Raw genomic sequence first — 23,660 nt, forward strand, 5'->3', positions numbered from 1 at the left:
AGACGTCCTCACAGGAGCCAGAATGAAAGTTTTTTTTACGTCTTTTCTGGACATTGTATAGACGTAAATTAAAGACGTGCTACAGACGTCATTCTTAGACATCCAGAAGACGTCCTCACAGGAGCCAGAATGAAAGTTTTTTTTACGTCTTTTCTGGACATTGTATAGACGTAAATTAAAGACGTGCTACAGACGTCATTCTTAGACATCCAGAAGACGTCCTCACAGGAGCCAGAATGAAAGTTTTTTTTACGTCTTTTCTGGACATTGTATAGACGTAAATTAAAGACATGCTAAAGACGTCATTCTTAGACATCCAGAAGACGTCCTAACAGGAGCCAGAATGAAAGTTTTTTTTACGTCTTTTCTGGACATTGTATAGACGTAAATTAAAGACGTGCTACAGACGTCATTCTTAGACATCCAGAAGACGTCCTCACAGGAGCCAGAATGAAAGTTTTTTTTACGTCTTTTCTGGACATTGTATAGATGTAAATTAAAGACGTGCTACAGACGTAATTGTTAGACATCTAAAGGCAGCCAGAATAAAAGTTGTATTAGACGTGTTTTCTGTAGTAGAAATGTCAAAGACTGTTAAAGACCCATACTGACATGGAAATCCCGTATGTGCATTTTGCAAGGATCCAACTTTAAAAAATATTTACTTACAAATATTTACAAAACAGTGGCAGTGAGTGAGCTAGTTCTCACTGAGAAAAACCCAGTTACTCATTGTTAATGGTTGTCGTGTCATGAAACTGCAGACACACAGACCATAGACCTAAATAAGATTTTAAAGAATATTGATAATATTGAATATTCAATTGAATAACTGTGTAGTGTATATACTTGCATTTGTATATCTTAACAATATAACTGTAATAAACTGCTTACCATTTTCCTGTAAACCAAACTAATCACTCCAAGAAATCAACTGCTTACCATTTTCCTGTAAACCAAACTAATCACTCCAAGAAATCAACTATTTAAATCTCAAAATATATTTTTATTACCATTTTTTTCTGCTGGACCAATACTTAACAGCCGGAAGAGTAAAGTATAAATTAACACAATAAAACTTAAAAGCCAGAACAGTAAAGTTGTAAATGAACACAATTTCCCTTTAAATAATCTATAAAATGTTGTTAAAACAATATAACATAACAATTAACAAAATATGGCTGCTATAAGGTTCACAAGCTTCATTTATAGCAGCAAGCAGTTTCAGATGATCGGCTACAGACTTTATTTGGGCCTCTGTTGCAGCTGGGTCCCATTTCATGACAGCAGCTAAAATCAAAGCAAAAAAATCCACATGTAAAATAAATAAATACAAATGCCACTGTTGTGGTTTAGCTTATAGCAGAGATACATAGTTGAAAATTTGAGTACTCGAATCAATTAAATGAAATAAATCACAAATCAAGTAAAATTACATCAAGCCTGATATAAGGCATTCCACACACACACACACACACACACACACACACACACACACACAGGGGCCATTTACAACTTCATGCGATTTTAGTGATCGGATAGCTATATGATCTTGAAAAGACCAGGTGTAAATGCCCTCCGAAACGCATTCGTGACGTATTTGAATCTGATTGCTCAAACCACTTCAGGAGGTGGTCTGGGTCGCATTCCAGAAGAAACTGGACAAGTGTAAATGCATCTGGTTGTTGAAACCACATATGTAAATTTTACTCCTCCCAAAAACGCTCTAAAATAAAGGTGTGAGAGCGTGTTATAGGCTATATGTCATGTTATAGCTAGTTATGACGACGCTACTGCCACATCGCCGCTGACCATCTAACGTTATTCATCAAGCCAATGTGCAAACTATCGCAAATCAAAGTGAAAGTAAGTCCCCGATGCTTAACACACAGTTATCATCATTAAAAGTAATGAAACGAAATGATCTTACCAGGGCTGTTGCGCTCTCTCCTATTGCGGTCTTTGATTTAGAAATTTTAACGGATGATCAATAAAATGCAGCTCATATCTGTTGCTTTCGGTGACGTGAACGCCATTAAATTTGCATAGCAAGGGAATCGAAGATCGGATTTATATCCGGTTTGCAAAAACATATTTATGTGACCAGGTGTAAATGGAAATGTTGTGATAAAACAGATAGCTATCCGATCTGAGAAAACGCATCAAGTGGCCAGGTTTAAACAGCCCCATATACACACACACACACACACACACATATTAGGGGTGTAAGTTAACGGTTCACAAAATTCATGGTTCGGTTCAATACGATACACTTGTGTCACGGTTCGGTTTCAAAAAATGAAATGTAATATTGTAGTTATAAACAAAGGTTTATTTTAGTTCAGATTAACATTTGAGGGCAGTAATTTTATTCATGTCAAAATAAAACCAACGTAATGTAACTTGAAAGCATTATAGCCTACTATTCCTGCCAAACTTCCATGGTTACAGTTAGTGTTACTACAGTAAATCCATGGTGAATGTTGCTGATCTGTGGACACTGGATTGTTCATTCATGGCACAATGTTTCCACGTCAGCGCTGTTTGATCCGTTATTAACAGAGAAATATGAATGCTTCTCAGATCTCGCAGCGATGTTATTACTTCAGTGGGGATCTCTTAGAGCCGTGTACTGATAAACTGATAAACGGCCCGTGAAGCACATAATAACAGGACCTGCTTTCTGGTCAGTTAGCCTACAGTACCTGCTTTTTTTGTGGAAACCAAATCTTTTGATTGTGAGAGAGCCATGTGTTAAAAGTCAGATGGCACTTAAGCTACTTTATGATTTGCCCTATGTCTGAACAAAAGAAATAAAAGTTAACTATCTATACCATATTGAATTGCATAGTATCATATTTTTGCAATGCGTTGAATCGAAATCGAATCGCACCGGATCGTAATAATAGTGAATCGTATTGCATTGCATTGGTAGCTGCCAGCTGGCAGCTGCTTATATGTATCATTAATGTATTGTATCGTTGGCTATGCATCGAGATGCATATCGTATCGGCCTCAGTTATGGAGATGCACATCCCTAATACCTACATAGGAAAAGTAACTACATTTACATACTGTGAATCGTTTTTTTTTATTTATCGAGAATCGTTTTTGCATCGAAAAATCGCAATTGTATCGAATTATGACATTTTCTTAATCTTACACCCCTAATATAAACACATACATATAGTACTTTGGAGACCAATTGTGTTTAAATAACATTGAGACAAAGGAGGTAGAGGACGAATACTCACTTCTCTTGGTAGCTGTTCTGATGAATGACGGATCCTGGCCACAGAAAGATAAAAGAGAGAGGTAAAAGGGGGGAATTAATTAGCATGGGTCACATTTCATTCGTTTTGTCTGGTATCTAAAACTTATGTCTGATAGAAAAATGTGCATCACCAAAAGAAGGAACATGTAGATTAACACAGTGGATCTGTCCAAACGGTAATCGTTTTAACAACGTTGTCATCTGTACAAAGAAAAAACTCTTCCGTTTTTAGTACATTGTTGATGTGTAAAAGTTCCTTAAGTTTGTGTGTTCTTGACGTCTTTTCTTTTAACCCTGCAGGTAGGGTTAACGCATCTATTAATAAAAGTTTTACCTATGGAACTTTGATATGATGAAAATGTGTGTAATAAAGCAAACCCAAACAAACAACTCAATTATTCTATGTTAAATGGAACTCTTCCACCATATCTAGTTTTAAAATGAATCACAGGAACTTGCCATCCTAGGTCACATTACCATAAATATAATATAAAATTACTATAAGATAAAATTACTTCAGTTAATTTACCATCGCATGCATGTCCCCCTTTGCTAACCCTTTTGTGGAAGGGCTCTTTGTGAAGGGATTTAGATGTTTGCTTGGAACACCCCTTTAATTGTACATTTATTAAATCACATGTAAGGTTTATAAATAATACTAGGTAAAGGAGAGCAAACTGATTCCCCCTTCATTTTATCTACCTTATGCCGACCGAAAGGTATATGATTTTCTTTCTTCGGATGAAAACACATAGGCTATTTTAGAAAAAATAAACTAGACTTTTAGAAATATTATCCATCTCTTGTGTTTGTGTGTCAAATAATGCAAGTGAATAGACACCAAAATGCTGAAGGTCGAAAAAGTCCAAGAGCATTGTAAAGCTCACATGATAAGTGCAGAAAACATCTTGTGTGAACAACACAGCAAGCTGTGAGTAGGCTGTATGAAGTTTCTGGCGTATGCACTTGCATTATATTGGCTTACAATAATGGATAATTTTTCAAAAAATCTTTGTGGAAAGGGAGTCAGATATACATCTGGATTGGCACGAGAGAAGAAAAAAAGAGATCATTTTTTAATTTCGGAGTGCATTGTGCCTTTAAAATTGACTGTGGATTTAGATACTGGGTAACACTTTATTTCGATAGTCCACTTTAGACATTCTACTAACTATAAGTAACTTTGCAACTACATGTCAACTATCTGTCATTAGAGTATTAGTAGACTGTCTGCTTAATATTTGCTAACACTCTGTTTTGTTGGTCCCCCAACAGACATTCTACTCACTATAAGTTACTTGGCAACTACAAGTCAACTTATTCTCCTAACCCGAATCCTAACATCTAAACTTAACCTACCAGTCTATTGACTGTCTACTACAGCCTACTAATACTCTAATGAGAGTTAGTTGACATGTTAGTGAAAGTGGACTATCGAAATAAAGTGTAACCAGATACTGCAGTGGATACTTACTAGTGATGGACTTGTTTCTCTGTTGGTGCCTATTCTGCTCCGTAAGTCCAATGCTTGATCTAATTTTTTTTTTTTTTTTAAAGTGTGTTAATAGGATTATTGACCGGGTAACATAGGACCATTTTTTAATGTTCTATAAGTATTATATAAATCTGGAGAACCCTTACTAAAAATTAACAATGTTTTGCGACACTAACCAAATGGTAATAAATTATTGTAATACGTAAAATAGGAAAGAGGCCCCACTATGCATAAACTTTTATTTGCAAAAACACGTTTCGGCGCGTGCCTTCATCAGTTTGCACGCGCCGAAACGCATTTTTGCAAATAAAAGTTTATGCATAGTGCGGCCTCTTTCCTATTTTACGTATTACAATTATCCAGGCCAGCACTCTAAAAGTTTATTAATATATGCAGTGAAGCCTGCTCCTATACTCACTTAATAAATTATTGTAATCAATCCACCATAAAAACATGGTTTCTACACTATAATAAAAAACATGGTTAATTTAGCAAATGTCCTTAAAGGATTAGTTCACCTCAAATTGTGTCATCATTTACTCACCCTCAAGTTGTTTTAAACCTGTATGAATTTCTTTCTTCTGCTGAACACAAAGAAATTTATTTTGAAGAATGTCGGTAAACAGACAGACTTGGGTCCCATTGACTTCCGTAGTAGGAAAAAAAAATACTATGGAAGTCAATGGGACCCAAGTTACAGACATTCTTCAAAATATCTTTCTTTGTGTTCAGCAGAAGAAAGAAATTCATACAGGTTTGAAACAACTTGAGGGTGAGTAAATGATGACACAATTTTCAACTTTGAGGTGAACTAATAGAACAGCTCATCCAAAAAATAAAATAAAAATAGTTATCTCATTATGTAGCTTACTCACCCATATGTTGAAATTGTATGAGTTTCTTATGTAGAACCATAATTAAGATATCTTGAAAAATGCCTTTTATTTTTGTCATACAATGAATACAGTTGTTTTATTCCCAAAATTCTTGTGTTTCACAAAAGTAAGTTATACAGGTTTGAAAATACTTTCATTTTGAAAGACATTTATTTTTGGGTCAGCTAGGCCTGTAAACTCAAGAAGATAAAGCTTGTGTGTTCAGTGCATTTGAGCAGATTTACATGTTCTGCCTCTATTTCACGTGTATTTTATGACAATACTCACCGCATCTGAACATCGTGTGGCTGGATAATATTTATTCCCAAAATGCCTGGATCATGAAGGAAACACACACATACACATCAATATTAGTTATTGGTTTTACTTACTAACGGAGACATTTGCAAAAGCTTGCAAAATTGACTCACCAGCTCCAAAACATATTATTAAGACTCGTTAATTTAACTGATCGGTTAGCCATCCCGCGATCAACGATTCAGCCTAGTTTGCAGATTCTGTGACAGTTCCTTTCTGTCTAAAGATAAGTTACAATATTCTCAGTTCACTCGTTGTAAAGCTCCCATGCTGAGTTTTATTTTTTATCATAAACTAATAAGTATAAGTTAGACAAGTTACACATGCTATCATCACATAACATAAATACCGTATGCACTAATAATATTGCGCTAATCGCGTTTAGATTCTCAATTTAATACACTATATCTTGATGTAGCAGAATTTGTATAAAATAAAGTTTTACCTTCCGTAGATTGCAATATGTCCGTTGTTAAAATTCTTTGTCCATATCCCTTGTTTGTTCTTCATTTACATCCAGCAACACCCAGCAACTCGCTCAAAATAAACATTTAGCAGTCCGATGTAAAATAATCCATGTTTTAAACGACGTAAAACCATAGACCCACAGAATAGGCTAATATTGAAGATCCCGCGCAGCAGCAAAGCAAACACCGACTCACTCAACTGACGTTTATTCAAACTTGACTCGTAAAGGCGCGCATAGTTGTCATTGGCTAGATTCCTGGATGACAGTCAGAATAAACAGAGAATAACCAATCATGCTCGAAACAGCTAGGAGAGACAGCCAATAGTGTGGCAACATTGCAATTACAGGAAAATATGAACATATATATATATATAAAATATATAATGTGCTATTTATTTGGTTGTATTTGTAGACTGGCTGTTATATTTAATCAATTGGTTAAATTGTTTTTTCATTGCAGTGCATGATTAAAAATTAAACATTAAATAAAAGATTAAAAATACTGTAAGAACTTACAGTAACTGACCATATATAATATTTATTTACCACTGTTCTGATAAAGCGCAATTTAATAGAGCAAACAGTATATTAAACAGAGCAAACACTGCATATATTCATATACAATTCTGTATGTAGATCTATATGAAAATCTAATGAATTGGTATCATGGTGGTGACAGTTACATTCATGTGACCCATAATGACCCTTTTACACTTTCACAAATTCTTGACCTTTCCTTTAGAAACACTCTTATGCCTAATAATGTCAACATCCTTTTTCACCCTGTGTGGCACTGGTACACAACCTGTTGGTTTAGGGTTAATCCTCTGTCCAACGCAACACTTTGGTAACATTGGCATAATTGTATACAAGTTACAACATAATACCCTGGGTTTCACACTTCACAGGCAAGACTTAAGCCTGTAGTCCCAGACTAAAATGCATGTTTGAGCTGTATTACCTGAAAGCAACTTGTACTGACATATCTTATGGCAGTGCCATTGTTTGGTCTCAAGATGCACGCCAGTAATGTTTTTTTTTTTCTAAGGCACATTTTTAAAAGCTATAATGAAATACCCAAATTGAACTAAGGACAAATCCTGGCTTTATCTAAACCCTGTCTGTGAAACCGGGTCTGGGTTAGAAATTAAGGGTTAAGGTTAACCCTAACCCTAACCTTAAGACTTGTCTACAGACGTTTATTTAACAGCATGGTATTAACTGCAGTGGTTAGGCCTTTAGCATTGATAAAGGACAAAAATCTTCTCACTGTGACAGTCTGTTTAGTAAAGATTGTTTGTATGGATTGTCCCTAAACTAGAGCTATTGATGCATTCAAGACATACCTGTATCATAAAGATCGTATTTACAAATTGAACACACATGAACGCCGCCACAATGATGAAAATATGAGTAGGAAGCTTGGGATTTTCTTTAAGCCCGATCTTGAAGAGTTATGAGTGTGTCAGTGAGAAACATGTAATACCACAATACTTTGGTATTTAGCAGTTACATTGTGAGGCTTTAGATTATGGCCAGATTTGACATCTTTATTCGCATCATTTATGGACTATTTCTGGATGTCAACGGACGTCCGGATTATAGTCAGTATGAACGTCTTTTCTGAACTAGTTCTGGCTGTCAGTGGACGTTTAGATTATGGCCAGATTTGACATCTTTATTCGCGTCATTTATGGACTATTTCTGGATGTCAACGGACGTCCAGATTATAGTCAGTATGAACGTCTTTTCTGAACTAGTTCTGGCTGTCAGTGGACGTTTAGATTATGGCCAGATTTGACATCTTTATTCGCGTCATTTATGGACTATTTCTGGATGTCAACGGACGTCCAGATTATAGTCAGTATGAACGTCTTTTCTGAACTAGTTCTGGCTGTCAGTGGACGTTTAGATTATGGCCAGATTTGACATCTTTATTCGCGTCATTTATGGACTGTTTCTGGATGTCAACGGACGTCCAGATTATAGTCAGTATGAACGTCTTTTCTGAACTAGTTCTGGCTGTCAGTGGACGTTTAGATTATGGCCAGATTTGACATCTTTATTCGCGTCATTTATGGACTATTTCTGGATGTCAACGGACGTCCAGATTATAGTCAGTATGAACGTCTTTTCTGAACTAGTTCTGGCTGTCAGTGGACGTTTAGATTATGGCCAGATTTGACATCTTTATTCGCGTCATTTATGGACTGTTTCTGGATGTCAACGGACGTCCAGATTATAGTCAGTATGAACGTCTTTTCTGAACTAGTTCTGGCTGTCAGTGGACGTTTAGATTATGGCCAGATTTGACATCTTTATTCGCGTCATTTATGGACTATTTCTGGATGTCAACGGACGTCCAGATTATAGTCAGTATGAACGTCTTTTCTGAACTAGTTCTGGCTGTCAGTGGACGTTTAGATTATGGCCAGATTTGACATCTTTATTCGCGTCATTTATGGACTATTTCTGGATGTCAACGGACGTCCAGATTATAGTCAGTATGAACGTCTTTTCTGAACTAGTTCTGGCTGTCAGTGGACATTTAGATTATGGCCAGATTTGACATGTTTATTCACGTCATTTATGGACTGTTTCTGGATGTCAACGGACGTCCAGATTATAGTCAGTATGAACGTCTTTTCTGAACTAGTTCTGGCTGTCAGTGGACGTTTAGATTATGGCCAGATTTGACATCTTTATTCGCGTCATTTATGGACTATTTCTGGATGTCAACGGACGTCCAGATTATAGTCAGTATGAACGTCTTTTCTGAACTAGTTCTGGCTGTCAGTGGACGTTTAGATTATGGCCAGATTTGACATCTTTATTCGCGTCATTTATGGACTATTTCTGGATGTCAACGGACGTCCAGATTATAGTCAGTATGAACGTCTTTTCTGAACTAGTTCTGGCTGTCAGTGGACGTTTAGATTATGGCCAGATTTGACATCTTTATTCGCGTCATTTATGGACTATTTCTGGATGTCAACGGACGTCCAGATTATAGTCAGTATGAACGTCTTTTCTGAACTAGTTCTGGCTGTCAGTGGACGTTTAGATTATGACCGGATTGGACATCTTTATTCACGTCATTTATGGACTGTTTCTGGATGTCAACGGACGTCCAGATTATAGCCAGTATGAACGTCTTTTCTGAACTAGTTCTGGCTGTCAGTGGACGTTTAGATTATGACCGGATTGGACATCTTTATTCACGTCATTTATGGACTGTTTCTGGATGTCAACGGACGTCCAGATTATAGCCAGTATGAACGTCTTTTCTGAACTAGTTCTGGCTGTCAGTAGACGTTTAGATTATGGCCAGATTGAACATAATTTCTCAGTGTCATTAATCGACTAATTCTGGCTGTCAATGGACGTTCAGATCATGGCCTGGACGGACGGACTTGATATCAACCTGTTTTGTACGTCCACAGACGTCCCTTGCTCAGTGGGTCATTTCTTTATCAAAACAGAAAAACTGGTAGGCCTACCGTTTTGTAAAGAAATTGGGTATTTTTTAATCTCTCTATTTAACTCATCTCATGGTGTGTGATGCTGATCTATCATATGAGTTTCTAAAGGGTTTTTTGAATTATTTGCACAGTTATGAACATTTATATTTTATGTGCAACAATAGCATGCTCAGGCAGGCTCAGTGGCCTTACGCCTTATTTTAAATGTTTTTTGTTTGTTTCAAACAATATGATTTAAATGGTGATGAGTGTACTGTTTTGATGCAGTTTAAAAAGATGGATGATATTATTCAATCTTTCTGACAAAGAACAAAATATAATGTGTATTACAGTCAGAGCCGGATTAGTACCCCCAGGGTCCCCCCTCCCCTACCCCCCCCTCCCCTCCCCTCCCCTACCCCCCCCTCCCCCCCCCTCCCCTCCCCTCCCCTACCCTCCCCTACCCTCCCCTACCCTCCCCTCCCCTACCCTACCCTACCCTCCCCTACCCTACCCTACCCTACCCTACCCTACCTGACAACCACACACACACACACACACAAACACAAACAATACTAAGGCCCAACAGGGGCTCGTTCGTACGTTGCTTATTACATCCGAGATCAAATGACACATCCAAGATGACATCATCGTGCTAATCATGATCCAGCTAATTGGGTTCTTCGAACACACCTGTTGTTTATGATTAGTATCGCTGGATTGAGTTATCTGAGATAATTGCGCGTTCATGCGCTGGTTTAAAAGGGGATATGTATCGATAGTAGAAACATTGATCAGCAACGCTGCTATTGGCTGCTCAGCGTGGCCAAAGAGCGCGCTCAGTTTTTCTCCGCAGTAGAGCAAGAACTAATATAGTCGAAGTTTATTCGGAATTTTAATGTTTAATCAAAACGCCAGGGAACACCTCAAAGTCTGCAAAAGCCAGGAGAGAGGGTTGGCAAAAAGTAGCAGACAATTTAAATCCGTTAGAAGTGGCCATGTTAGATGTTTTTATCACTTATTAGCCTATATTTTTGTATTTTAATAATTGCATAATTACTTTGTTCATTGTAATGTCAGAGTCACCACACGAGAACATGGGAACAAGTGAAGTACAAAAATATTCTACATAATGGTAATTTTTAGTTGTATTATAGTCTCTTTTATAAAAGGCACTGTTAAATAAATGGTGTTCTAAAAGCAACCAAGAAAAAGGCTGAAAAAAAAGAAAAGATCTTAGTAGCCTACACTGTAAAATAAATTTTTGCTGCATTAAATTAAGGCCGTATAGTCATTTCAACTGTTAAATCTTGAGTAATGATGAATTGCTTTGACTTGTGAAAGTGAAAACTGATAAACTTATGTTAATATAAAAATATTTTGCCATGAGTTATTGATCACATTTTTTCCGAGTGTAGTTCATTGTAATGACATTGTGTTTTCCTCTTTTGTGCACTTTTACATAATACACCAACACTTGTATCTGTTCCCAAGAAAGTGGTGGCTGAAATATGTGCAGTAAGTGGACTTTTTCTAACTTTCCAAAGGAAAGAAAGTATAAGACTTTGTAATGTCCATTTGTTTCCATTGCACTGGACAGTGAATAAACCCTCTCAGATAACTGTCATATGGAGGAACTAGCCAGGGCCGTGCACAGGGGGGTGGCCCGGTGGCTAGAGCCACTGCCCCTCTGCCCTCATCGACTGAGGTGCCCCTCTTCCCAGGGCCGTGCACAGACATTTTAAGGGGCAGTGGCCTAAACCAAAAAAGGGGCACTATTTTGTTTTTTTGGGGGGGTTGGCACACTACAAAGTGTGCCAACAACAGAAAATTTAGTTATTTGTATTAGATCTGATCAAGAGTACAATAATTTGATTAGACAAGCAGCTAATTCTAAGAACGTGGATATGTTGTACACAGGGCTGGACTGGGAAAAAAAAAAAATCTGCCCTGGCATTTTGGCCCAGACTGGCCCACTATATGATCATAAACACCACCCATCTTTGCACACCCTTAAATATATGCATACCAACTCCAATTCCTTAAAACCACTAATGCCATGTAATGAGTGAGCATATGAACGAGTGAGAGTTAACAGATGAAATAAGTAAAAATTTGACATTTATTAATACAGTGATGAAGCCTAAAACAAGCTATAATCGGTAACACTTTACGGTAAGGGTACATGAATTATCATGAGTTCATGTATAAATTCATGAATGAATTATGCATTCATTCATGCATTAATATCTCATGAATCATCAGGAACTAACACGAGTTCAATGTTTTTCATTCATGACTTCATGGATGAACAAAACCTAAATTAAAATATGAACTAAGAGGAGTACATCATCATGAATTATGATTTATTACGCATGATCATGATGTTTTCTTTGTTCACAGTTATGCCACCATTAATATCACATTGTTCATCAGTGTTTCAAAGGACCTAGTCAACACTTTAGTTGAGGGGCCACACACTGTGAATCACCGGACACTATTATCAAAATTATCTTTTTTTAATTTCTCAGATGAGGCCATGAAATGGATGGAGTCATATTTAACTAACAGGAAACAGAGCGTACATATTGGTAATTCTTATTCTTCATACCTCGACTGTAATATTGTTGTACCCCAGGGGACAGTATTGGGCCCTATCTTGTTTAGCCTGTAATGACTTGCCTTCAGTCTGTCAATCTGTTAATGTACATATGTATGCAGATGATACAGTTCTTTATTTCTAAGTGGGAGAACTTGCAAAATAGCAGGGTGTTCAAAATACTTATTTTCCTCACTGTATATATATATATATATATATATAATTTTTTTTTTTTTTTTTACTGATGTGTAATAAGTCAGACTTGGTAAATGAAACACAGTTCTAATTTGAACATAATTATGAAATAACACATAAAGAAAAGAAAATAGATTTAATACTAGTAAACACAACATGAAGAAAGAACACTTGTGGCACAGATTTGTCAAGACAGCAACACACTGACCGACTCATCTGTCCTTTAGCAAACAATGTTCCTTTTTTAGTGTCTCATTCTGTTATACATTTTGTGGTTGTGTTTATGGTTTCCTCCTGCGATCTCATGAGTTTTCTGTGTGGATTTAATAAAGGCTGTTTTTGTTCTCTACCCCTTTCACTGTGCGCGTAATGCAACAACAAACCATGACAATAATAAAATGCAGTTCAAATGGCAAGAATATAACAGCACTAAATCAGATCGATATTTCAATGAGCTTCTGCAAACTTGCGGTATGTTTGATGCATGGAAATATATGAAACCAAACTTCAAGGCATTTTTCTGCAACTCATCAGATCTATTCAAGGATTGACTTCATCTTTACAGACAAGAGAATGTTACCATTACTCAGATTATGTGAATACACAGGTATAGTCATTTCTGACCATGTAGTGATCACTCTCTGCTTTCAAAACAACATACCATCACGGTGTGTGTGGAGATTCAACTCTAGATTACTGGCAAATTAGAAGTTTGTTGAATTCTATATAATCAGATATATTACTTTCTTATAACAAACCGCACCGGTATGACTGACTGTAACTTCTGGGAGACGTTGAAGGCAAAATCATTTCATACAGTGCGGGCATGACGGAAAAAGGAATTGAGTGAAGAATGAAGGAAAATCAGATTATCTCAAGGATAAACGATATAGATCAAGAGCATTCTAGATCTCCACCGCTGCCCTATATAAGGATAGAGGATTACAGTCAGAGATACCTTAACCATGGAGGCAGAGGAGAGGTTATATCTGAGATCTAAACAGCAAGAATGCAAGTATGGCGAAAAAGGCTAGCAAGCTGCTTTCACACCAACTGAGACAGAAAAATGAAACTAGTTATAAAGAAGAAATCTAGAAGTCACATGGAATAACCACAGACCAGTTAAGCATTAACAAGCAGTTTAGTTTTTGTTTCATGAGGAGCTGTACACACCAGAGTCATGAGACAGTGAGAACACAGCACACTGTTTTGTCACTTTATCAGTGAACAGGATAAAGTCAGTCTTCAACAATCCATATCAACAGTGGAGATCGAACAAGCTGTTTGTTACATATTCCCTGTGTGTGTTCCTGGACTTTTATATTGAAGTGTATTCTCAGAGTCAGCATTTAGGCAAATTCACTCAACATCTGTTTGTGTCAGGCATGGATTACTGCACTTTAAGATAATCCATAGGCTACACTTTTCTAGGAGTAAACTGGCAAGAATATTTCCAGAAATATGACATGTTAGAAGAGGCCACTTTGGGTCATATGTTCTGGACACGTCATCATGCGATGATGGAGGGAGGAGCCATGGAGGAATGGAGAAGAGGGCCGCCATGAGGATGACAGGAGCCCACCACAGTCTTGTTTATAGTCATATAAGCGTGTGTGTGTGTGTGTGTGTGTGTGTGTGTGTGTGTGTGTGTGTGCGAAAGCAGAGTATTTGTATGTATTACAGCATTGTTGTATTGTGTTTTTGTGTTATATGAACAACTGAAGCCTGTTCTGGTCAGTCTGGTTCATAGATACGTTCAGTTTGTCTTTGTCTCTTTTAGTTTGCAGAAGTGGATATAAACATTGCCACAAGTAAGAAGAGTCCAGTCCTATTTCTCCACAGATTTCTACTGAAATACACCAAGAGCCTCATTGGGCCCTCAAAGAGGACCTTAGACAAACCCTTCTGTTGCTAGGTAATGATTTATTCATAATCACATGGTTTCAAACCTAGTCATATACTTTCATTTCCCCTTTTGTTATTTATACACACACACTCAAAGTCATGAGTTTTCCCTTGGTTTTGAACACTACATTTTGTTCAAATGTTTGAATGTTAGATGTTAGAGTTACAAAAACGTTGATATACAGTTTACTATTTTATTGATAAAAAAATCCATCACAACTGGCAAACGCAGCGTGACAAAGAACACCTAATTTTCTTTAGATACAGCAAAATCATGTTCCTTATTCAGTGTTTGAAGATCTTATTGTGTTACACAATAAAAACAATGCGAAGCATTTGGCAAGAATATAATGGAACATAACAATGTCTTTTGCACCAGAGAAGAACCAATGAAAGATCAAAATAAAGATAAAATCAAAAAATAATCAGAAAAAGCTTAAACATGTTTGTCATTTGAGAGAGGCTGAACAGAACGAGTGAACTTGAGCTGCTCTGTTTTTCAATAGAAATATGATGAAACAAACTGCAGATAATACAGCCGATGCAACACAAATATTAAAGGTCATTATATTTACACTCTCTGCTTCTCCTGTATCTTCTGCTTAGTTTTTAGTGGATTTGTTTCCTGTTTCCTATAATGTTCCTATCATTTACATACAGCAACATTCAGGCTGGAGCAGCACTAGTTGGTCAAACACTTATTGTATTTAGATTTGATAAAACTTTTTAAAAATAAAATCATTAAAAACATCATCAACCTGTTTTGCACACTATTGATCAGCTTAAAGTCTCCTGTTCAGAATAAGGGTCTGTGAGGAAGCAAGTGTGTTTTCCTGCATCAGTTTGTGGAAGATATTTCTCTCAGAAACTCATCAGGGAAAGTTTCAGTTCTGTTCTCGTACTCCGGGTCCAGACACTAAATAATTAGCCTTAATATACACAATCATGTCATTATTGTCTCTCCAGTGTACATCAGTGTCTTGAAGTTTCAGATCATGTTCAGTGGAAGAACACGGCAGGAGAACAGAACCACCAATAACAGCCTCTACTGTTTCCTGCAGAGACACTGAAACAACACAAACTGTCCAAACACAAGACTGACATTACTTCATGTGGCCTGAATTTGACTATTAAATGAGTTATAAAGATGTTCACCTTTGTTTATCAGCACTGCAAACACACAGATGAAAGTCAAAGTTTGATTCCCACACAGACGGGATAAGATGACCTTTAGGTTAAATGATCTCATGTTTTGTAAGTGATAATAGTGATCATTAGATTTAAATAGAAACATGATCTGTCCTGTTTATAAGCTATTTTAACTATAGTGAGATCTGGAGCACTAGCTGGTGTTTAACAGGTTTTACTAGTGAGGACATTTTTTTAATAGTGAAGGACATTCTGGACGTCATAAACAGTAGCAGTCTTTACTTCACTTTACTTCACAGTGTTTGGATGATTTTTTATTTTGGTTGTTTCTAAATTTGGCACTTTGGGTTTTTGCTTAAATATAAAGTGAGTTACAAATAAAATGTATTATTATTATTATTATTAATACATTATTATGTCTTGACTTTAGTTTATCATCACTGTAACAGCAGGACAAGATTGCAGAACTTCCAGTGACATCCTGATCGTAACCCACAGAGAACGATAAACGAGAGTGAATTGAAAAGAACAGGGAAATACAGCCTGACCTTTACATGAATTTGCCTTTCAAATGAGCTCAAAAGTAAGACTGTACAATAAGAGACAAGAATTCAGGATTGTTGTCAGACTAGATGTGTGTGTGAGTGCGCAGGTACAGTGTGTCTCATATACACGTCATGTCTTGGTTTTGTTTATTATTACCAGTTTCCTCATTCTGACAGAGAAACTGACAGAGACATATTTATGCAAATATAAGAAAAAAGTTTGATAAAATATTGAGACAGAACTGACAAAAAAGGTGCACAATGATTTGCTTTATTGTATAAATGTTATTCAGAGTTGATATTACTGTCATATTTCACTGTTTACTTTTATCATGACAGGAACCTGACAGACAGGTTTGTATTTCTCTTCTTTTTAACTTTTGTATTGTATGTATTATTGCATTTTGTATTGTGTTTTGCAGTATATGGTCAAAATACTTTGATGCCTAATCTTCATACTGTTTCTGAAACACATAGGCATTCAGTTTGATTGTTCATCAATAGTTTGCAGAGGTTTGACCTGCTGCCAGTATATGATGCGTTACATTAAGTAAGGAGTGATGTTGATGTGGAAACTCTGAGCATCGGCATGTTTGTCATACACACACATGAGAAAAGCCCAATCTCATGTGTGTATTGTGATGTTCTGGTGCTGAGATATAGCTGGGCCCTTAGAGAACATTCAGACCCTCACAGGTCCGTCAAAGAGCCCCAGTGCACTGCCCAAAACACACCAAGCGTCAGGAAGGGGTTAGTGTTGATGAGGAGACACTGGTGTTCAGATACTGAGTTTTATCCAAATGTGTGAACCAAACTAAACTAATATACCACTGATGTGCTGTTTGTTTTTTTGTTTTAAACAGAAACCACATTTCTGCTTTCACACTTTAGATAAAAGCGTCAGCCAAATTAATAAATGTAAATGCAAAACATTTGGTGTTAGTAGAAAGTATAAGATTATAAATTTCCAAATGATTCTGACAGATGCATTATTTCATCAATACAGTTTATTGGGTCTTGATCATAATAAGATCATGCAAACACAATGAATCTATGCTCATTGTTTCCTCTGTTTATACATGAGAATATGTTAAACACTTCACAGTTCCTGCAAATAAAGCAATATTTTCAATATGAATGTTTACATAATTTAAGGCAGCAACATATTGACAGACTCACTTGTCTTTTAACCAAAAATTCATTCTGTTATACAGTAAGAATGCAGTGCATAAGGCAATAATAAAACAGTACAAAACAGTGTCTTTTGCATCAGAAAACTGTAAAAACTAAATATAACTTACAAAGTGGAAAGATAAGGCAAAGTTAATTATAGCACACTTTATACAATGGCAAGTAAAAGCACTTTACTTAAAAGTGATAATCATAAAGCGTACAAAATATAAATATAGTCATTAAGGCGAGAATACGTAACTTTTGGTCCTTTAGCAGTTGCAGAATAAAATACTTGTGGAGGAACATTAAGTTCTGGTAAATATAAGAGTTGCGAGTCGCTCCACTTTACTTTTCTGCACAGATTAATCTGATGGTTTGAGGTGCAGCACTTTCAACCTCTTTATCATAATTAGGACTTTGTCCATTTTAATTTTTTTTATGTGATTATTTAAACATTTTGTCATCTACTTTCTTCTCATAATTCTGAATTATCGCATAATTGACATTTTATGTCAATTTCAACTTTTTAATCTCATATCTATGATCGACCAGATTTATGATCTACCAAAACATGCTTGATTTTTCTTACATGCAGGAAATGTTCCTACATTGTGATCCCAAAGTTACAGGTGATAATCTTTAACTCAACAACATTAACAACATTAAACTCTTTCACTCCTAACAAATAAATTAATAAATAATGAAAGACATATTTAAGAAAACATGTGTTATGATCAGGACAGTAACTTATATTCTGCTGTTGTTTTGACTGGGCAGTGTTACCAACATAAACACTGTTCTGTGAATCTTGTCTGCGTTTCCCAAAAGCATTGTAAGCTTAAGTAGATCGTAGAGGCTTTGCCACCATTTGTGGCTTTAAACAACTTCCACTGTATATAGTGTTAGCCTGACCTTCTGTCCTATATTTACAGATACGAGACAAACGCGCAATTTAGATTTTTTTATGTGTTTATTTCAACTTTTAGCATATTAGCATATTTTTAGCTCAGTGCCAGATACGAGACAAACGCGCACGGATGAATGAAAGGAAGAATGCTGTTTCCCACAAAATCCATCCTAACAGCTGTACAATAAAACTGTTATAGGCTTAATGTGATCAGCAGAAAATACAGCAACACACACTCACTCAATCTACATGATTATATTCTGTTCTCTGTTATTCAACAAAATCCTTTATACACTTTTATGATTATTTCATACTTTTTCTATCTAAAAGTTGTGGCAGCAAAAATGAAAGCACAACCTCCTCCACTGACTCTGTGTTTAGCGCTAAAGCTCATGCAGTTGCTGCTGTTACAGTTATACAGTTGTGTCATACAGTACCAAATGCTTTATCATTATTATCAGCTATTACTGATTAATGTGTTCAACCTCCTGAGTGTCTGAACTCATGTCGTGTCTGTCTGCCCTACGACAGCTTGAGTTCTTTCTTTTCCACCAAGCTACAATGACTATAACTATAACTATAACTGTAACTATAACTAACACAATGCCAACCCAGAGCCAAGGCGATGATGTTTCCACACTGTCTGGTTCTGTTCCTCCTTGGTTTTCTTCTTCAGTCGATATGGTTTCTTTTCCTGCTGTTGATTCTGCAACAAAAAAGTATAACAGGAAACTTTACCTCACAGTGATAAAGATAACAGATCTGTCTATAATTTATATACAACAGCATTCAGACTGAAACATCACTAATGGACATCAAATAAGGGATCAACTTCTTGCAGTATTTAGATTTTAAAGCAAACAACTTTAATTCAGTTAAAAACGTCATGCCCTAATCTACCATTTCTACACACCGTTGATGATCAGCTGTACAGTGTGATGTTCAGATGAGTGTGAGATGAGGCAAGTGTATTCTCCAGCATCAGCATAAGTAAGATTGTGGAGTTTGATGGAGAAGTTTCCTCTCTCATACTCCTCTGGAAAAGTTTCAGTTCTGTTCTTATACTCCGGATCCTGTTTCTCCTGTGAACGACTGCTGGGAATTATATCACACACAATCTCATGGCCATTGTGTCTCCAAAACACATGAATATCTTGAAGTTTCTGTTCATGTTCAGTGGAAGAACACAGCAGGAGAACAGAACCACCAATAACAGCCTCTACTGTTTCCTGCAGAGACACTGAAACAACACAAACTGTTATTGACCATATTCACGATTACTTCCTGGTTTTCAATAAGCCAGCTTGGGTATTATAGTTAAGTTGTTATCATTCTGTTCTTCAACACAAAACCATCAATGGTTGATTTTTTAATGTTGAATTTATATTTTTAATGCAGTTATCACACTTTTGCCAACACCAGTTTTGTTGGTTGCAATTAGGACTTGAAGCTAATGGGAACGTTGGAATAAGAAACACAGTGTGTGTAATTGGACACACACACACGCAATATTTTTCCAGTACTTCAAATGTTATTTTCAATGTGATAACCAAAAACATTATTTGTTCATCCTTCTGAGAATGTCTCCATTTGTAAAACCAAATGTTGTAAGATGTAGGAAATCCAAAATTTGATAGAAAACACTTTAATAATAATAATAATAATAAAAAAAACATTAATTACCATTATAACAGGAGATGAAGGTAGAGGAGCGTTTATTGGGTCAAATTAACTATTTCCTGTAACACTCCAATATTTTTTCAAGTTTCACTTTTGAATTAATATTAAACATGATAAAATCACTAGGTTTAATAATAAACTGTAATGGTGAAGTATGACGTACTCACAAAGTCTCATAAAAACAATACGTTTTCTTGTGAATAAATGACACAGAGTGAGCACTGCGCTCTCCCTTTATAACAGAAGCTGTCAGTCAGTTTAACGCAAGCTCAATGATTTCAGTGCACTTGTGAAAACTCCCATTTTGTTCAATGAATCTAACTAAAGTTCACAATAAATATTTAATTTACAGTGTGTAGATGATTATTTTCACATGAAAGTGTGAAAACTGATGGTCGAATTGAATTCTGCCGAAGAGGAATACTGATCGACACACCTTTTCTTTTTTACGTTGTCTTGCATTTGCATTTGAACTAAATTAATGCTAGGCCCGACTAATTAACCCTCTGAGGTCTGAGGTGTTTTCTGGGTTCTGGAGGTGTTCTGACATGCTATGACATTTGTGCTTATAGGCCTTTATCTCATTTCCTGGTTTCAGAACGTTCGAAATCGCCAAGCAGTGTATTCACACTTCCGGTGGTTACTTAGTTACCTTTAGATGAAAAGTAGGTCAGTAAACTTAAATAAAATCGCGATATAGACCAGTGTCTGTCAATATTAAACCGCATAAAGACTATTTAAATAGGAATCATGCATGTGTGTCTCTGTGAATGAATGGCACAGGCGCGCTGTTTCATTTAAAACACACACACACACACTGAGGCAGGCATACGCTCGCAATGTTTTCAGCCTAAATGAGGACATTAATGCACTTCATCAACACAGCCGCTCAGAGTCACTTCAGCAAGCTTCATTTGAGAAAAACTATCGTCATATCATAAAACAGAGAGACTCAAAGGTCTACACAGCAACCCGTCAAAATAAAAGTTTGGTTTAACCTTTGAAGAAAGTTTTGCTTAAATCATTACATTTTAAATAATTGGTTATAACAATTTAATTAAAGCATTAAAATGGAATCAAGAAAACTAAAAAAAAATAAACTTTTGGGAGATGCGAGAGCGAAGTAGCCCAGTGATAATTAACAGGCAGCCATGGTGAATGCAATAACCGGACGACGCAGTACACTAGTTCAGCAATTTTTCACGGCTACTTCCAGCATTCTATTTTGATGCGATTAAGGCCTATTTCTGTTACTTGAACAGAACAAAGTACTTACATTGTTATTCTGTGACATTTTCATGGCACACACTCTGCTACAATAATATGTCAGCAGCATGTATGTAAAAGTTTGTAGTTTTGAGATAATGACGCTTATGCGTGGTTTGTGAAAAAAACAAAGGTCATGAAATCCATACTGATTATGTCTTCACAAGACTTTGTGACATAAACGCGCACATCAACCCGATCACTTGTTTAGCGTTCATGTAAACACTACATTCAGATTCATCAATCAAAATTAATTCAGGGTGTCATCAACACTCAAAATGTCCCTCAGCAACATGTGTTTTTGTTTTGTTTTCTACAGCAACTCTTTCATATTCTTTATCCTGGCTGAAGCACTTTTTTAAATCTATGAGAATAATATAATCAGCCTATGTTAGCCTATAGATTAAAGTTAAAGATATTAATATTAATAAGTTGAGAGTCTTATGTTTATTTGATGGTGATTTCACATTTCTTGTTTGTATGAAGGCTAAATACAAATAAAATATTAACAATAATTTATTTGTACCATTTTTATTTCTAAAATATGATATAGTTTTATAGGAGGAGGTTTCAGAGACTTGGCAAATTAATTTTTCAGAAGTTTGTAGGTACAGACATTCATTGTGGGCGTTCTTGGCAGTTTTTTACTGAGGCTTTTATATTGTTCATATTGATATCGGAATTATATCGTATCGGCCGAAATTAAGAAATATATAATGATATAAATTTTGGCCATGTCGTCCAGCCCTAAGTTAGCAACTCTGTTTGTCCGAGATAGCAACAGTAACTAATGGGGGCGGGGCTTACCGATCAATTGTAACTGTAACTTTAAAGGTGATGATACACAGGGCAACTTTTTGAGCAATGTTGCTGGACATTGTTGCCATCAACGGGCAACCAGATGAGACACAGGGCCCACGACCGATCTAAATAATCCAGATAGAAATTTATTGCCCATTTTCAATGGGAAAGTGCCCAAGAAACAATCACTCGGCAAGATTGCCCTGTGTATCATCACCTTAACAGTCAGTGGCATTAATTTATATTTCAAATATAGATTGATCAGATATAGATTGATCACCTCTGTATATCAGCACTGCAAACACACAGATGAAGCCACAACTGCAGAAAAAGAAGAAAAAAAAAAACAAGTTTATTTAACTTCCTTTGGTTCAACTTGAATAGCACGGTACAAACACTAAAGTTATGAGTTTGATTCTCACATAATAAAAGGTAAGATAGGATAGGGTTCCCCTACCATACTTAGTTTTATTACTGATCACAGATGCCACTAAATTCATCTCTAAATATGTTACAAACTGGCAGTAAATGTTATTAAGGGGGTAACTTTACCCTTCTGACCCTATTGGTAAAACTTTGAATTTACTTCAAAACAAACTACTATCAACTAAAACTCCCTGCACACCAGTTCAAACAGCTACTGCTAACTGCTAACCACTTAATCAAGATAATAGTTACAGCAGATAAACCATGCATATAAGCTTTATATTCATTAATTAACCAATTCAATGTTTTAACAACACTTAAACGATTTCCTTTTTAATTTTAGTTTAAATAAAGCATTTGACAACCAAAACACAGCAGGCCAAACACGAACACGAGCAACAAGCTAAACCAGGCCTTCATTGCTGAGAAGACGCGTGTCCAAATATCGTTTCATTCTGCATTCAGCAAACATACCTGATTATCATGGTGGACCAATATTATCAATATATATTTTATTTGACTATATTGCTTAAAAATACTTTTGAAATTAGGGTGAAATACTACTTTTTCGCCATAAAGTATCGTAGCTCTTCAGCTTCCGCACTCCATACGTTCTACGTCATCATGATATCAGACGTAAGTGACGTCAACAGAAGTAAGTTTACAGTTTGCGATGGCCACAGGCCTATCCACTTAATAATGTATCAAGTTTCAGGATATTTTAGCTGATTATCAAATAATTCACTCCATCAATTCTAAATTTATGCAAATACTGCGTGACTTCTACGTGTTTTAATGGGCGCGCGCGCTGAACATTCAAGCCGCATTTGAACTGGAGCGGAGGGCGCATAGATATCATATATAAACGCTAGATGTCTTATGGCGCAGTCACTTCCGGCATCACCGTTCGGCCATCTTATGTCAGTGCTCTGTGCATTAAGGTGAGTGATCAGCATGCACACAAATCCTCATATCTCGCTGAAATATTGACGGATTTACAAACGGTTTGGTTTCTTACAAACGTTATTAACGTGGCTATAATTCCGAATGCTTGAACATGTATGTTATAATTTTTCATATGTATGCAGTGTATGTATGTAGTGTCATAACTACATCTCTGAC

The 23,660-nt window shown here is 36.2% G+C and overlaps 3 protein-coding genes across 9 annotated transcripts in view; all 3 read right to left on the bottom strand.

Moving 5' to 3' along the window:
• The window catches only part of LOC311084410 (T-lymphocyte activation antigen CD86-like), a 182,572-nt gene that overhangs the window by 55,749 nt on the left and 103,163 nt on the right, over positions 1-23,660 (bottom strand). The gene's annotated exons all lie outside the window — the stretch shown is intronic.
• LOC311085597 (uncharacterized protein) lies at positions 89-8,125 on the bottom strand. 7 transcript variants are annotated; one of them, XR_014606879.1, is made up of 6 exons: positions 6,408-8,123; positions 6,076-6,182; positions 5,933-5,978; positions 4,749-4,807; positions 3,255-3,288; positions 89-1,290 (listed from the first exon to the last, which is right to left on the bottom strand). XR_014606879.1 is itself a non-coding variant. In XM_084118127.1 (6 exons), the coding sequence occupies exons 2-6, from the start codon at positions 6,126-6,128 to the stop codon at positions 1,203-1,205; spliced, it is 291 nt and encodes a 96-aa protein (XP_083974253.1). In that variant the 5' UTR covers positions 6,129-6,182; positions 6,408-8,123; the 3' UTR covers positions 89-1,202. The 7 variants fall into 7 exon arrangements, 2 of the variants coding, with proteins under 2 accessions (XP_083974253.1, XP_083974252.1); XM_084118127.1 differs by lacking the exon at positions 4,749-4,807 and adding an exon at positions 3,406-3,475; XR_014606878.1 differs by lacking the exon at positions 6,076-6,182 and having other exon boundaries at positions 6,408-8,125.
• Positions 17,281-23,372, bottom strand: LOC311084415 (ICOS ligand-like). Its single transcript, XM_084116422.1, has 4 exons — positions 23,013-23,372; positions 22,393-22,433; positions 19,279-19,605; positions 17,281-19,071 (listed from the first exon to the last, which is right to left on the bottom strand). The coding sequence occupies exons 1-4, from the start codon at positions 23,021-23,023 to the stop codon at positions 18,830-18,832; spliced, it is 621 nt and encodes a 206-aa protein (XP_083972548.1). The 5' UTR covers positions 23,024-23,372; the 3' UTR covers positions 17,281-18,829.

Source organism: Abramis brama (genome assembly GCF_963993115.1).
Source record: "Abramis brama genome assembly, chromosome: 6".
Taxonomy (NCBI): domain Eukaryota; kingdom Metazoa; phylum Chordata; class Actinopteri; order Cypriniformes; family Leuciscidae; genus Abramis; species Abramis brama.